General features: G+C 32.3%; 1 protein-coding gene across 8 annotated transcripts in view; it reads right to left on the bottom strand.

Annotated features, from left to right (window-relative positions):
* LOC148599533 (uncharacterized) overlaps positions 1–15012 on the bottom strand; it is a 71090-nt gene that overhangs the window by 6135 nt on the left and 49943 nt on the right. For all 8 annotated transcript variants that reach the window (XM_088558707.1, XM_088558711.1, XM_088558715.1 and 5 more), the window contains 14 exons: positions 14465–14539; positions 12611–12724; positions 10734–10805; positions 10085–10159; positions 9345–9428; positions 7538–7654; positions 7193–7267; positions 6648–6740; positions 6063–6176; positions 4737–4850; positions 3673–3798; positions 3255–3296; positions 2499–2540; positions 1300–1341 (listed from right to left, as the gene is read on the bottom strand). In XM_088558707.1, coding sequence (XP_088414833.1) covers positions 1300–1341; positions 2499–2540; positions 3255–3296; positions 3673–3798; positions 4737–4850; positions 6063–6176; positions 6648–6740; positions 7193–7267; positions 7538–7654; positions 9345–9428; positions 10085–10159; positions 10734–10805; positions 12611–12724; positions 14465–14539 — 1185 coding nt within the window. The remainder of the gene's footprint in view (positions 1–1299; positions 1342–2498; positions 2541–3254; positions 3297–3672; positions 3799–4736; positions 4851–6062; positions 6177–6647; positions 6741–7192; positions 7268–7537; positions 7655–9344; positions 9429–10084; positions 10160–10733; positions 10806–12610; positions 12725–14464; positions 14540–15012) is intronic.

Genomic DNA, 15012 nt, shown 5'->3' with positions numbered 1-15012 from the left:
TCTTTCAGCAATAACACCCAGTTCCAGAACCTAATTGTAAGATGTCTAGCGCGGTACAAAAGTAGTTACAGCAAACTCCGGCATAACGTATCAGTTGTGATATGAAAACTCGATACGCAGGTCCTGAAATGATATTGCCACAGTTCAAAGAAAAGTTGACAATACGGATTAAAAAAGCATTGCGTTTGTCGTATATTTTTGTCAATAGCTTTCCTTTCCCATCGATTTCTAGGTGTAGGTCAAGGTATGAGACCGACGCCACAGTGTCGGTAGTATCCTTTATCTCAAGTTCTTTGGTGTAGATGCTATGTCTAAAATCCCCGAAAGTAGGATTGTTTTATGATAATATGTCATCAATATAACGGAATCTGAGATCAAAGTAGCTAGCTAAACGATATTTCTTCCTCTTTAAAGTCAGCCTCATAAGAATGAAAGTAAAAGTCAGCGAATTGAGGAGCACAATTTGTTCCCATTGTTTTTTGTTGTTGTTGAAAAACGCATCCAGCATACTGGACAAATATGTTGTCGATTAAAACTTCCAGCATTTTGTAAACATTTTCTTCGCTATATTCGCTAAATTGTATTCGGATCGTTGTTTACAAAGTGAGAGGAATCACTACCATGAACTACGTATCTGTACCTAGGCGTACCGTCTTTTCTGTAGTAACAACGATGTATAATGTTTTTGAGTCCGGATTTGAACTTGGTATGGGAAACAGAAGAATAAAGGGTTGAAAAATCGCAGATTTATTAGGCTTTTGTTTTTTTGTTTTTTTTTAAATAATTTTGAGATGAGGGTTTCCAGAAGATCCTTCTAAGTTTCATGATCTACATTGAATTAATACCACTACGGAAGAAACAATGTTGTGGGAAGACTGGAGACTTTTTTGACAGCAATGAATAGAGAAACTAATGAAAGAGGTTCGGTGGAACATTTTGCAGATCCATCTATTAAGGATGTTATGTTGGATACTGCACATGGATGGTAGATTACAAGCATCGTCTTTAGTAGAGAGACCAAATGAGGATAGAACGGATATTTGTTTTCAACGCTCCCATCTTTGGAAAATGTGGTAGCAGTGGTCTTTTTACTGCTGTCACTGGAAAGTTTCATCAAATTCCATTCAATGGTTTCACAGAAGTTGCGAAAAAGAACAGGGGACGGATGAACGGACTGATGAACGAAAACCATTATCCCTATATACCTCCCGCTTGAAAAAGGGAAGGGGATGATGGGGGTATAAAAATAAATTCTTACTGCAACAGTTTTTCGATTTTCTATCTTGTTACATTACTTGCCAGAAATTGTATTTAGCTGTCTCAGCAGTTGAACGTTTTTCTCTGAAAGACAGATACACAAAAAATGGAATGTAATTTGTTCAGTGAATTCATAATGCAATATTTTAATAACACTACGATGAATTGAAATAATAAATTTCAACAACTACAGTAATGATAACTCGTGGTTATCAACTTTACTGGTTTATAAAAACGTTGTTATTTAAAAGATAAAATATTTCGTTGCTTTTTTGCCATTATGCAACGATATTGAATCTAACATATTGTAGGGAATTTGAACAACAAATACAACAATGTAATGCCCAACGAACACTTGCTCTAAAGTATTTGACACGTGATTATTTAGACTTTTGATGCTACGATATACTTTTATATATTATAAAGAAATCTTTAATTATGCAATTATACCCTCCTCAAATATCATGCAATTATACCCTCCTCAAATATCATGATATGTTTAGTACTGCATTGCTAATTCAACAGTCTTAATCCCAGTTTGTTATGTAAAACAGATTATATGTAATATAGTTTTCGAAATCAGTATACATAAAGATGTGAATTTTTGTATGATTGTTTGAATATGAAATTTAAAATGAAACGAATAATAGTTAAATATGTTATTATGTGTTAAGTCATTAAGTATCAGTCGCAGTAAAACTCTGGCAGTGGATGAATCATGGAATGAAAGAAACCCACAATTTTGTTTAGTTTTATTTGACTATTTGCACCATCAGAATAAAGGAAAACAGACAAGATTTTTCATATAATTCTGGTTTATGCAGGTTACTAGTTTATCAAGTGTTCGGTTTAAAGATTTCACTGTATCTGCTGATAGCATTTACACATAACGATGGTTTACAATAGTAAGTAGAAGTTTTTGAAATTATGTAGCTTGCTCGTTGTACTACAAAAAGTCCACAAAAATAGTTAATTAATTTAATTTCTTGGTATAATTTATATATGGTAATCCAAAGGGCACTTCTTTAACGACTAGCAAGACCTGGCCCGAATGCCACAAAACATGAAAAATTACTTTAGTCTGAGAATTCTTAACTGTGACGTCATCAATTACAAAAACGTTCATTGGAGTTACCATGAAGTTAAGAAAATTTTCAGACTTAAGTATTTATTTTTGACTTCTATGGCACCGGGGCCTATATTAATGGTTATAACTATATGCAATAGTTTCAGATACCAACCTTGATTTTCTTTTAAGGTTTTCTCCAAAGAATCGATTTTCGCTGCAAAATTGAAAAAAAAAACAAAAAAACAAAAATGAATGAATGAACTGAAAATAAAAAAACCTAACATTTATCAAGTTCCAGTTATTTGTACATTTCACTATCGTAAAGTGTTTATTATCTTCATCTAATAAAGTTTTAAAAATGTCATTATTATCATAAGATGTTTGTGTTTTTTTTGTGCTTCCATATTCTTTAGGTGATTGGTTTTGTTACTTTTATAGTAAATTGCAAAATATGTACGTTTGAACATCCTTCCACATTTTTAAGTAAAAAAAAAACGATATGGATGATCTACTTATTATTTGGACTGATATAAAAGTTGATCAATGACAAACCACCCGTCGTAAATATGACTTTAGTCAGGGTGAAATAAACTTACTTATAAATTGATATCAATTTACAAATCAATATAATCTGAACGAGTATATAAATCTTCTCCGCAGACATTTATCCGCTTCCCGATTGACTATTTATAACTCCGCCAGCTTATATGCTCTGCTTTACATGATGTGAACAAAATTCAAACCCATGCGCATTGTTCATTACAAATCTGCGAATCTTTTTCAGTTGTATTTTACTGACTAAATGGGAAGGGTAAAGAGTTGAGTTTGGAACAGATATAAAAGCTTTCAATACTGAATAAACACTACCCTCTGCACAGACGATTGCCAGTATATAGGACTTGGATGCAATGAAATGAATTAAAAATACCTAAAGTTCCTTGAAGTCGTCTGTTCAGTTCGTCGTTTTCTTCTACAATAAAAAAAAGTAAAAAAATATCTTTAGAACTTCGGATATGTTCTGCAAAATAAAAATCTTATAAAGCAAACATAATCGTGACACATGGTTATTAATCGGAACCTTTTTGTCCAAGGTTTGGTTTATGAAGGGACTTCAGGAGATGATAGTTTACAGCGTTTACCGGTTTGTCCAGTGTTTGGTTTATAAAAGAACTTCAGATGTTAGTTTACAGCGTTTATTGGTTTGCCCTTTGTCGGTTTAGACAGGCTTCACTTTACATATATCTTGAGGCAAGATGTTAATTTTGTGACAGGTATGCACAGTGTTTCGCAAGTTTAAAGACTATTCTCCTTTTTCGCCTTAAATTTGAATATTAAGTAACACTTACCATCTTTTCGAAGCATAGAACGTTTGAGTGACAACTCAGTGCTAGATAAATTCTGAATTTCCTCCATATATTGGTGACATTGATTCGAACTGTCACGATGTTTCTGTTCCATCATGCTACAACGAACTACAAAAAGACGAGTCACGATAAACAGTATCATGTTAAGATGCATCGAGGTCAGGGATACTTTGCTGATGAGGAGCAAGAATGTTTGTTGTAGTTGCCGATAACTAAAACAAGTGAAATGTTGTGAAAGTTTGGTTTGAATGATGTACGAGAATTTCGAAAGACCTATCTGCAGCGGTGAGTAATAGATGCAACGAACAATTGTCCACTATGTGGAGCTTGCATGTTATGTGCTTGTTCATGCAGAATTTGATATTGAAAATTATTTCTCATCATATTGCCCGAAAGAAAAACCAGGGATGTATAGAAATTACCTTATCAGTCCGTCATTTGTCTATCTTAACGCTTGATTTTCCGTCGGTCCTACCACACGGTTCAATGTGTTTAAATAAAACTGATTATAAAGATTAGACATCAAATATATATGTGCTTGAACTTAAATTTTGATTGCCGGATGTTCACAATTAGGTGAAGAAGATAATCTAACTCAGGGTTTTTTCATGATGCAAGCGGAAATTGTTTCAAATTGACTAATAATTTTAGTTTACTTTTAAGTTCTTTTTCTCTTTTGGTTTCAGTACTTTGTTTACCTACCTCAGTTATTGTTAGTTCAAAAATAATAACTTTACAGGTTGGTGAAATGTTTGATTAAGGCTTATTGTATTTTTGATAAGTTTTGAAAATAACTTTCTAATTTTAAAAATTAAAAAAATAACTGAATTCGAAACAGGAAATTGGAAGTTCTGATTTGAACTAACAATAACCGAGGTAGGTAAACAAAGTAAAGTTATTATTTTCGCTTCTAAAGCTTCCTAAGTACCATTACGTTTTATGTTTTTCAAGATACTTATTTGCAGAGTTTCATTTTCGATAATTTTTTTTTAAATCGCAAAATTAACGAAAGCAAATCGCTCGCAAAAATAAGTTGTTTTACCTACCTTGGTAATTCTGCAGCTCAGCTGATACCCTACGATAATCTTCTTGCACATTATAAAACGTGGTTTGAAATGATCCAAAGGATGTAATTCTTTCTTTCAACTGCTTATTTTCATCTACAAAATTCAAACATATTCTTTGTAATTAAAAGATTTTTTCTATGAAAGAATAAAATATTATTTGATATTTACATACGAATAAATTCCTCCCATTCTAAGCCTGTGATTAAAAATGCACGTGGATTTTCAACCACCAGACGATAATTATATTTATTGCGAGAGTTTTTCCGCTATTTAGATTTTTCAAGGTTTCTTTAGATTTCATTTCATTTCATTTTCCCCATGAGCCTATTCTTGATTAAAATCATTTTCCTCCACTCTCTATGGAAACATTAAGATTTTAACATGATCGCTAAAGTTTGCATGTAGAAAATCTAACTTTTACCATCTCGAGTGGAGAAGTAATTTAAACCACTAGTTACTAATGGAGAATACATATTTCTGTTCCCCTTCAATGCTGTCTCATACACCGAATCAATTGAGAGTGTCATAATGTTGACGAATCACCTAGTCAATGAATTTATACAGAACTAAGGCATCACACCAACAATCAAAACCATCGCAAGTCAAAACGTCATTCTAAAGTAAAGAAAACGCACACAAACTTGATCAATATTAAAGTATCATATTTGTATTGTATTCTTCATCAATATTTGAAGAGTAATCAAGGGAACCAAGGTTATAGCGGTAATCAAAAGAATGTAACCCAGGGACAATGACCAGACATGGAAAACTGACATACAAACAAAGAACATAAAGTAAATAAAATAATACATACAAAATAACAAAAGCAAATGAGCAACTCGGACTCCACTAAAGACTGGGAGCATGGACCAGGTGTATTATATGAGAATCATTAAATAATAACATTTTTTCCTATATAAAGGACAAGGTACAATAACGGGTCTTTGCGTACGAAGTCGTCTGAGACGGCAGGGAAATTTGCTTGACTGAGTTAACTCATCTGAAAATGAAACATTTATAAAAAAAAAAACAAAACAAAACAAAACAAAAAACAACCAATACAGAACCAAAAATACAGCTTTGGCAAAACATGACTTAAAACAAAATGCAGACAAAAGAGTTATAATAAAAAGAAAATTTAAGATGTTAACAGCTTGAGCCACAAGTTTTAGGCGTCAATAACGAAAGTTTAAAATACGGGACAATTCGAATAGCAGAAAATCGTAGTCACAAAATTCATGCTAAGTAACATTTCTATCCACAACGTCCTCTTCTTACAGGTACATCATGCTTCATATTAATTACCTGAAATACTTCGATTTTCGGCGTTCAATTGTCTCAATTTTGATTCAAACAGTGGAAGATTTCCGTACTTAGAGTAAAATTCCTGCAACGTTGCTTGTTCTCTAACTAAATCATCTGAAAAATAAATTGGAAATTTCTTTTCAACTTTTCAGACTGTTATGCAATATGAAAAAAAAATCTGAATGTAGACATGTACTTTATGTTTGGTTATAAACAAGACCATCACTTCATTTGTCGAAAATTGATTGTTTGAATACTACAAATTTCTCTAAAGAACTGTTTTGAAAGTGTTTTTTTTTTATGAACATTTTGTACTTCTGCAGTTTTCCATAGGTAAACAAGTAACACTAAATTACAATGTAATGCACAGCACAAAATAGTACATTGCATTTTTAGATCATGCGTCTTGGACACTTCTCCTTTTTGACACGACAAATACTTAATTAGTGTGACAAATAAGCTTCAGAGAAAATATGTTTTTTTTTATATATTAATTTTTGAATACTTTGACATTGGCTTTTATGAATTTGTTTTTTTTTTCTTTCTTCAAAATGTCTGAATTCCAAGAGGTATAGCAATACCAACTTTGCAACCGCTTGATTTCTTCCTCCTTTTGGTTTGATTCTGCAGTCTTTCTTTCCAAGCTAAGTTTCATATTTTCTATATTTATTTTAGTTTCTGAAAGAAACCCAAGATAAATACAAATTTTAATGCAATTTCCTGACCTAAAGGAATATTCTATGAAACTTAAAACGCTGATCTGTCGCAGAAAACGGCACTAAATATACGAATTTAATTCCATGGTTTCACCGACCAGTCTTAGAAATGATATTATAACATATCCTTAGGGTGCAACAACATTTCAATGTTTGTTGTACAAGCCATATGATAGGACCTTCATCAAACTCTTCGAAAAACCCAATATCGGGCACACACTAACGGCATGTATATGTTCTGGCATTATCAATCTTTAAAAAATAGATTTATAGTTACGAAATATTACAAGAAATTCGTATTTGACCAGCCAATCGGATGTCTTGTTGACCCCAATATCATAGTGTTGTTGCTATTTTTAAACTAAAAAAAAACACAAATTAACATTTTGTGGAGTAATTTCAGTGCATACATACGATTATGCGCTCTGAATTCAGCTTGAAGTTCTTGTTCCTTAGCCTGAGCATTATTCAGTTCTTGCCTTTGGCTTGCTGAAAAACAATAACTTATTGGTGCTAACACAACGATAAGCACTTAATTGATTGTACAATATTACGCATTTTAAACTGTTATTGGTATGTTTGAGTAAACGAAATACATTAATAATATATTTCAAATGATATACGGTTACTCACAAAATACAAGAAGATTTTGTTCAACATACTCTCCAACCTATGCATGAACATCTAATTAGTATTTAAGCCTCAATCATAGATTTTGATAGTAGCTCAGTTGACAAGATTTGCGGGCACATTGTATACCTTCTAAAAGACGTGCTTTTGAGTCCAACCTAGCTGTCTCAATCTTAAGCTGCTCAATTGTTTTATCTTTTTTTATTAGTGTTGCCTTATATTCTGTTATTGCAGCACTTAGTTGGTCTGAAATTAAAAAAAAAGTCTTTAGAAATTTACATAAGGCAAATATATAAAAACAAAGTGACTATCTGGAGCTGTTTGGAATATAGGATGGGAATGAGTGGTTTGGACAGATATGCGATTGGAGTAAGTAACTGACGAGCGCTAGTTGGCGAAAATATCTGTAACGCAATTTATTGTAAAACGAAACCAATTGCGGTTTAAAAGGGAAAATATCAACATCCTGATTTACTAAAACAACGAACATTTTCATTGATGAAGTGCTAAGAATCCAAATTGTCTTCCTTCATAACCATTGATTTAATGGTTTATGTTTATGGAATAATGCGTAACTGGTGTAGTAGGTTTTTTGCATTTTTGATAGCCTTTTTGCAGCGTGGAAAAACGTGCTACTTACATGACACAAATAGTTCATTTTTCTTTAAAGGTAGTATCCGGTTCTTCTAAACGAACTCTGCTTTGCAATTTATGGTGTGATTACTTTTATGTGATATTATATACTTTTGGTACATGTAGCTTAATATTGTTTTTATATTACAGGGTGTTTCTTTTTCCAGTACGTCACCAAACAATTTGACGGAAGTACCACAATAAATGTACAACGAATAATCAGGGTTTTATTTTGTGTATTGCCCTGGATCTGCAACCCGTGTACACAGGCAAAATTATTTCATATGATTTTCACACGAATTTCACATGATTTTCAACTGAATTGAGCAAATAAACTAAGTGACAGAGTTTACATGAATTTCAGGTGAATGGAGTCTTCATGTGGTAGACTAATCAAGGGAACCAAAGTTATAGCGGTAATCAAAAAAATGTAATCCAGGAACAAAGACCAGACATGGAAAACAGACATACACAACAAAGAACATAAAGTAACTAAAATCATACATACAAAGTAATAAAAGTAAATGAGCAACTCGGACTCCACTAAAAACTGGGAGCCTGGACCAGGTGCACCGGTAGGGTAAGCGTCCTCTGCTTTTTTAGAAACACCCGCCGAGTTGCTCATAAAAAGTCAAGTCCGGGGTAGACAAACGAGGAAAGGAAAACTATGACCTGTTGAATCAGTTTTCATGGTGCTGATGGATACACCATAACAATCCACGAGCTCATGATGACGACCATAAAACTTCTGTAGTGATGACTTCAATCTTGTAGCAACATCACACAAAATGTTCACATGTAATTCATGTTTAGTGAATTTCACATGAAAATAACGTAAATTTCATGTGAATTTCACATGAATTTCATGTGAATTTCACACGAATTTCATGTGAAGCTCGATTAACATGAATTTCACGTGAAAAATATTTGGCTGTGTACATTAGGTGGTATGAAGAGAGAAAATAAGTAATGAAGATCTACAATATAAGGATGATAGCAATGTTGATGTCAAACTGCCAGTGTATCACCCAGATAGATCTGCAAAAATTGGAAGAATTTCATAATTAGTTGCTTGTGCTAAATCCAAAGGAATATTTTGGCCAAAGAATACCAGAAATAATGAACTCCTGGGAAAGTGCAAATTGCTACAGAATTTAAACATAGACTCATCAGAAAGTCATAATACAGACCGTTAATGGAAGCATTACGTTGGGCGCCGTCTGGTAACAGAAACCTTAGTTGTCGTAAAAACGTCGTAAAAAATAAAGGGCGTTACACTGTAAAATTTATCCCGCAAACTTACTATTTCTCTCGTCATGGTTCTGGCTGCACTCTTGAAGTCTCCTCTCCTGTCTGATTAGTCGTTCAGACTGTTGCGCAACCTCAACTTTGAATACAAGATTTAAAACTATCGAACTATCGTAATGTGTTTTAATTCTTTAAACTTTCATAAATTATACATGATTTAATATGAAATTATAGAGCATTATGGGTGATTTGATTTCTCATGAATGTATCTCCAAACAAACACACACAAAAAATATACACATGGCTTGTGCTCAGTGTATCTATAGTTTCCTGGTTCAGTTTCGTTTTACTTTTTATATCTTAAATTTAGAATTTGAATTCAAACGGTAGTTTTTAAAATAAAATCGAATTGAAAATCGTTTTGTATACATAAGTCCAAGTATAAGAAGAACATTTTTTTCATATCTCTCAAAGCATCTGATATCTCTTCCAATTTGTTGTGGTAGCTAAAAATTGTTAATGCTGTAATAGTTTAAGTGTTTTATATATTTTGTATATGTTATAATATTTAATTCTATTATTTACATTGCGCATGCGAAGTGTTTTTTTCCCCTAATTTTACATGTTTAAGTCGTGTCATTTAGATTCTGATATCTTAGATGCGCCCTTCTGTTATCACGATTGAGTATTTTCTTTGCAGATATTCAGACCCTATTCGATTTGACAAGTTACACAAAACGGTTTATTCAGGAGCCTGACTGAACATGAAATCATACATTTCTATTAAGTACGCACCTTCCTTAGCATGTGTTTCAGCTTTAATAGTTGCAAGTTCAGCCTTCAGGTGTTTGATCTTTTCCTCTTTTTTGTCTGGAAACAGTAATTAACTCTTAAATACTTGAAAATTAGGTAGAACATTGAATGTTTTACTTTGAGAGTGACACATTTGCAATATTTGTATGGTCAAATTAGTTATTTTTTTCGTTTATGCCGGATTTAACTCGCTTGAAATATGACGGATTCCGCTGATAGTGCAGGACAAGCTTACCCTAATCTGAATGTCTCTCTGTTCTGACGATTCCGTATGTTTTGCCAAGAAATATCATATAATCGATATGCTGTTAGCTTGCAAAATCAAACGGATGAGAGACAAATGAAAATATCAACACTAAAAAATGTTTTGACATATAGGTAATCAACTGGGTTTTCTTTCATTAGAAATAAAATAGTGATAAATGATTTGTTAAAAAATGAAACCTTTCAAATGTATCATCTAATTCGATGCAAAGCATGTCATAATTTACTTTAGAAATCGACAACATATTTCTTATCTTTGCAGGACATGGTAGCGGGGCCATGGAAAGAGTGAAAATAATTCGAAACGAACTTCTCTGTCTAAGTAATATTCCTATAATTTTATAATATATAATCTACAACATCTTACTTTTCTCTCTCTCTGTTTGAATTAATATATCTTGAAGTTGTTTCATTCTATGTTCATCATTTCTGTACGTTTCTGATAAAAAAAAATGCGTTTATATAAATACATACATACATAAATAAAAAATTGAAGAACTGACATAGGTCATATCAAATTAAAACTTCATTTTTCTTTACATTAATTAACCCTTTACAAACTATTAATAAACATATACATTAACCATGTATCACAAATAACATTTATTATCAGAAAAACTCTAATTTACTACACGTTACTCTCTCTTTCTGTTCCATTTTATACAAAATAAAACGTTCCGATTGGACGTTTCTATATTAACTAACCGCCTAAAACTAGCATATGCTTTCCGTGCACGAGCTGAAAAGTAGGTCACATAAAATCAACATTATACAACAACAAAAATTATTGCAGACAAATATATCTCACGCGAGGGCAATATCCATTTATGTTTTGTGGAGGCTGTATAATAAATAAGTTACACCTATACCTGTTTTAAGTAGAAAGAAACCTTCAGAATGTTCGTGTATTATAATATCTATATAACTATAATAAACGGCATTTGAAGCTATGCTATACAAACTGGGTAATTGCACGAATGAAGGGAATAGTAATATTGTACTTCGAAGTTATACACTGCAGTTGCGAGATCATGTAATTTACACGTATAATACTGTGAAAGTACTATTGTTCGCGGGAGACAATTTTTGCGGTTTTCGTGGGTAGACCAAACCACGAAATTCAGTTCCTAACGAAAGGGAAAAATCCGATTGATGTGTACACTGAAAACCTCAAAACCACAAGAATCTACGACCTAGTGTTTCTTCCCGAAAATTGGTATCCACGAATAGTACTTTCACAGTTATACTTATACCTACCATATCCAAACATTCCCATAATAATTCAATAATATGAAAACATTTATTTAAAGTAACAAAAAAAGTTTGGTATTCATGTTAATTTTTCTGATTACTTCTATTGACCTAATTGCGAAATGAATGTTTAAAAATCTGTGGTCCTTTTCACAAAAAAATCGCAAGTGTAAAATTAGTCGCAAGTTATGACGTCACAATACTTGGATTTACTATGACCTCATAACTTACGACTAATTTTACACTTACAATTTTTTGAGAAAAGGACCAGTGATGCTGTTTTGTCATCGTTTTTTTTCTTTTCAACTTTTAATGAAAATATACTTTTCTAAACAAACTAAAAATGCTTCTTGATAACCCACCGAACATTTTGCATATGATTACTATTAATATGAATCTTGAATCCTACAGATAGAGATGGAAATATAAGTAAGGTGTACACGATTGCTTAATTCAATAAATAATGAAAGGGAGCTTAAAATGAAGTGCAGATGTAAACTGGGGATGATCACTATGCACCACGATTTTGAATGCAATGGATACAATTTGTGTACCATGCAATAGGCTGATGGACATTCAACCGGTATATATACAGTATCATTTAATCTTATCTTATCTATCTGTGCATCTGGTCCATGTTCCCAGTTTTTAGTAGAGTTCAAGTTGCTCATTTGCTTTTTTTACTTTGTAGGTATGATTTTTGTTACTTTATGTTCTTTGTTGTGTTTGTCTTTATTCCATGTCTGGTCTTTGTTCCTGAATTACATTTTTTGGATTACCGCTATAACCTTGTTTCCCTTGATAACTCTTTCATATACCGAGCGGATGACTATCCGGATTAACATGCCCGGGATTCAGCATCCGTTGCAACATTTTCCTGAGACCCTCAATCGGCGAAAGGAAGCATACTTTAGTAGAAATATTAAAAGACTCCAACAGTAAGCTATGATCTTCGAGGCAAGCAATCCCCTAGTGGACCATTTTGGCTCTCACCTAATTCTGACTGCAGCTGACTACATTCTGCACTTTTTTCATCCACTAAACACTGCAAAGGTGTCATGGCGTCTTTTTGTTCTTGCAAGTTTGTTTCATAAAAGGTGAGCTTTACTAAAATAAAAATAGGTACAATCTTTTCAAATCCTAGGGTTTTCCTTTTGCATAATGATATCAAAATCATAAGAAATGAATTCTAATTAGCTAATCAGGAACTGTGCAGCGAACGGCTAAGAATTTTAAAACATAAGTGGGCTTAGAGTGTATACGGCTTTATAGTATATGTCAATTTAAATATAAATGAATATAGTTTTCTTTAATTGCATTCCTTTCTATCTGAAAAGTGCAAAAGTTTTCTGCTATTTAACTTTAATTTAGAGGAGGAGTCAAAGATATATCGACTATAATACACTTTGATGAATAATTTAACTGAAATCGTGCGTTGTGGATATAAGTAAACTATTGAATCACTGAACAAAAATGGCCCAAAATTGGTTACATTTTAGTGCATTTTCAATGACTAAGAGATAATAAGACACCATAGAATATTTCAATGTATACCTAAATATTCTGTACTGAATATAGCAAATATAATAAACACAAAGTTCTCGAAATGATCTGCAACATGAGCTTTGCAGAACGAGTTTCCACTATTTAAACTACGAATTGAACTAAAATTGTAAAATACGGAATCGTTTCCGGATACTTCATCTAGTTTTCTGGATGTTTTATTATTACACACACATGTAAAGTATCGAGTATCGTCTTTGCAAAATACTTAAGGATTTGAGATTTATTTTTGTACATACAAAAATCATACATTGTTATTTTTCATTTGTCTTCAAATGGTAGTACGTTAAAGATTTACCATGAATTGGGGATTTCAATATGCGACTCGCTGTTCCATGACAAAGCTCGATTTCGTGAAAAGTTTGATAATATATAAACTGAAACCTTCGAACTACGAAGCATGTGCATAAATGTATATGAATGTCACAAAATTTATATCTTATGATGCTGGTTATGGAAGTTCATACCCAATAGAGATTTGTTCCCCTTTTTTATAATTCTATACACGTGATCTTTATATGTTATTTTTCATCATACTTTAAATGCACAATTTCACTTACTCCTCCTCAAATTAATTGAAAATTAGCAAAATACTTTACCACATTTCAGTTAGAACGGATGACATTTAAAAACTACATTGATTTATCTTTCCATTGACATATTATATAGCCGTATACACTGTAGGCCCATTAAACTCGAAAACTAAAGCACTTTTTAATACCTGTTCGAAGCACTGTAAGGTCATCTTAACAGAAAAAAAAGAATGCAGATTTGTAAGATCCTACATGCATTGACTGAATGGAACAATTAATAAGACTGATTTTAAATAGATTGCATGAAATGATAATCCGTAGAACGTTTTGATAAGTGTTATTTCATTAACGTATTAGATTTTGTTATTAGAAGCACTTAATAGGGTTAAATGCACAGCAACTTTAATCATTTTTTTCCGACGCAGTCGGTATAGATTCGCCTTTTACCATTTGACATTAAAGACGCCCTTCCATAGAAACGCAAGTCACCTGATCGAAATTCTATTTCCCGATTGGCAAAATACTGATAACTAAATGGAGTTCGAAAAAAAAATGTATCGGATATTGATTTTGCGTGTCATGTGTTATTTCCTGAATGAAATGTAGAATATTATAAGTAAAAAGAACAAATTTTACTGCATCGGCCATATTTTGTAAAGAAAGTTCTTATCTTTAAATAAAATGAGCTCATAGATTTCTATCATTTCTATTTCTAGAGGTATATACGAGTGATATGATGGAAATTATGTACCATTTAATTCATCATTTGAAGCCTCAATTCTCTGCTTTTCTTGGTCATAGTTCCATTTCTCTTGTTTCAACCAATCTTCAATTAAAGATGTATGTATAAGAATAAAACAAGTATATAATTAATCGGAAGAAAGCTTAATTGAACAGTTCTATGAAATAACACAGTGTAAGAAAAATCAATTTTGACATACATATTTTGAATGTCAGTCTCTGTGACAATCAGACAATGGGTGAACATTGTATGGTAAACCCGTTCGTTTTGAAAGTTTGATGTGACTATTTGTACCGTTAGAATCAAGGAAAAAGACAAGATTTCATTGAAATGCACTATAAATAATTATTTCAAGGGCACGTAACCCTGCCCTGTGAAAAATCTCATTTCTGACGAAACTTTCTGAGCATACCCAGTAATAAAGGGACTAAATAATGTTTTTTTTCAAATGGAGAAAGCATACTTGATAGAAATTAGATCGGTGGGTTTTTTTATGCATGTTTCTAATTTTCCCTATTTTTCCTGATTCTTAAGAAACACACACATAATGTTTTATC

Source organism: Perna viridis, chromosome 13 (assembly GCF_037379345.1).
Source record: "Perna viridis isolate PV_CMFRI_1.1 ecotype Kerala chromosome 13, ASM3737934v1, whole genome shotgun sequence".
Classification (NCBI taxonomy): domain Eukaryota; kingdom Metazoa; phylum Mollusca; class Bivalvia; order Mytilida; family Mytilidae; genus Perna; species Perna viridis.
This window is presented reverse-complemented; position numbering and strand designations above follow the sequence as displayed.